This window comes from Pseudomyrmex gracilis, unplaced genomic scaffold (genome assembly GCF_002006095.1).
Source record: "Pseudomyrmex gracilis isolate BER0280 unplaced genomic scaffold, ASM200609v1 scaffold_63, whole genome shotgun sequence".
NCBI lineage: Eukaryota > Metazoa > Arthropoda > Insecta > Hymenoptera > Formicidae > Pseudomyrmex > Pseudomyrmex gracilis.
The window spans coordinates 553,494-554,552 of record NW_018020647.1 but is presented as its reverse complement, the minus strand read 5'-3'; the positions used below and the strand labels follow the sequence as shown (position 1 = coordinate 554,552).

Below are 1,059 nucleotides of genomic sequence, written 5' to 3'. Positions count from 1 at the left end.
CCCCCCCCCCCTTTGTTTGAATCTCAATGTTCCAATAACCTCCTTCTATCTGGATAGCGCATAGTATAACACTGTGTTTAATTCTGTGATTCTAGTGGTGGGACGAGGTCATGGACATATTTGACGGGGTACGCCATTTTTTTTAATATCTTAATGCACAGTTGAAATAAGAATTCTCTCTGTCTCTCCCTTTCTCTTCCTCGCTCGATATCTATTATCACTGATACTACTACTCTCTTATGTAGTTGGTAAGACTCAATTAACATTTTCCATTTACCTCAGAATTAAACTAGGTAGTATATCTCGCCTTGAGGGATTTCTTAAGTAGAATACTTTTTTTTTTTTTTTTTTCATTTTGTTTTTACCGACGCGAGGGAATACGCGCGCGGTCGCGAGAGACTTGCTCGAAAGTTTTCTATGAAAACCTGAATACACACACCTGGAACATGATCGTTTGAAATGGCTTTGCTTCTAGCCAACTTACAACGCGCGGACAAGAAGGAAGGTAATCAAGCCAATCGAACGAAACGAAGTTTTGCTTTCGCCGGCCAGTTTTAATACGTTTTTCTCCGTTTATTGAGAGCTTTTCTGTTTTGGCGTCACGAATTAATTAATTAATTAATTAATTGAGTGTGTGTGTGCGTTCTTGCTCTCGCCGCCCTCGAGGTGGTCGTTGCGTTTTTTTCAACACACGTACATACACGTACACACAGCGCAGTCACAGTTTTTACACGATATATACGATTATACACTGTTTGTGAGCTCACGCACGCGTGTTTAAAAACTGCGCGCAAAGTTCCTCGAGAGAGAGAAGGAAAAAGTGGAACTTTGTCGAAGTGATGCGAGTTACGTAAAATTTGTTGTTTTCCGCCAGAGTTTTCGGTTAATAAAAAAAACTTATTTTTCGAGGCACTTTGCGATTTCATGTAGTATTTTTTACAATCTCTTTTGATTTTCACACAGCTTATGTAGCGCTGCTTTAGTAGTCGATCCTGTGTTTTTTTTTTTCGTGCCGATTTCCATGAAAAAAAAAAAAAAAAAAAAAAAAAATGAGAAACA

At 38.7% G+C, this 1,059-nt stretch overlaps 1 protein-coding gene across 1 annotated transcript in view; it reads left to right on the top strand.

Moving 5' to 3' along the window:
* Positions 1–77: 77 nt before the first annotated feature.
* LOC109854315 (sorbin and SH3 domain-containing protein 1) overlaps positions 78–1,059 on the top strand; it is a 29,355-nt gene continuing 28,373 nt past the window's right edge. Inside the window, exon 1 of the mRNA XM_020427268.1 lies at positions 78–128. Coding sequence (XP_020282857.1) covers positions 111–128 — 18 coding nt within the window. The 5' untranslated portion in view covers positions 78–110. The remainder of the gene's footprint in view (positions 129–1,059) is intronic.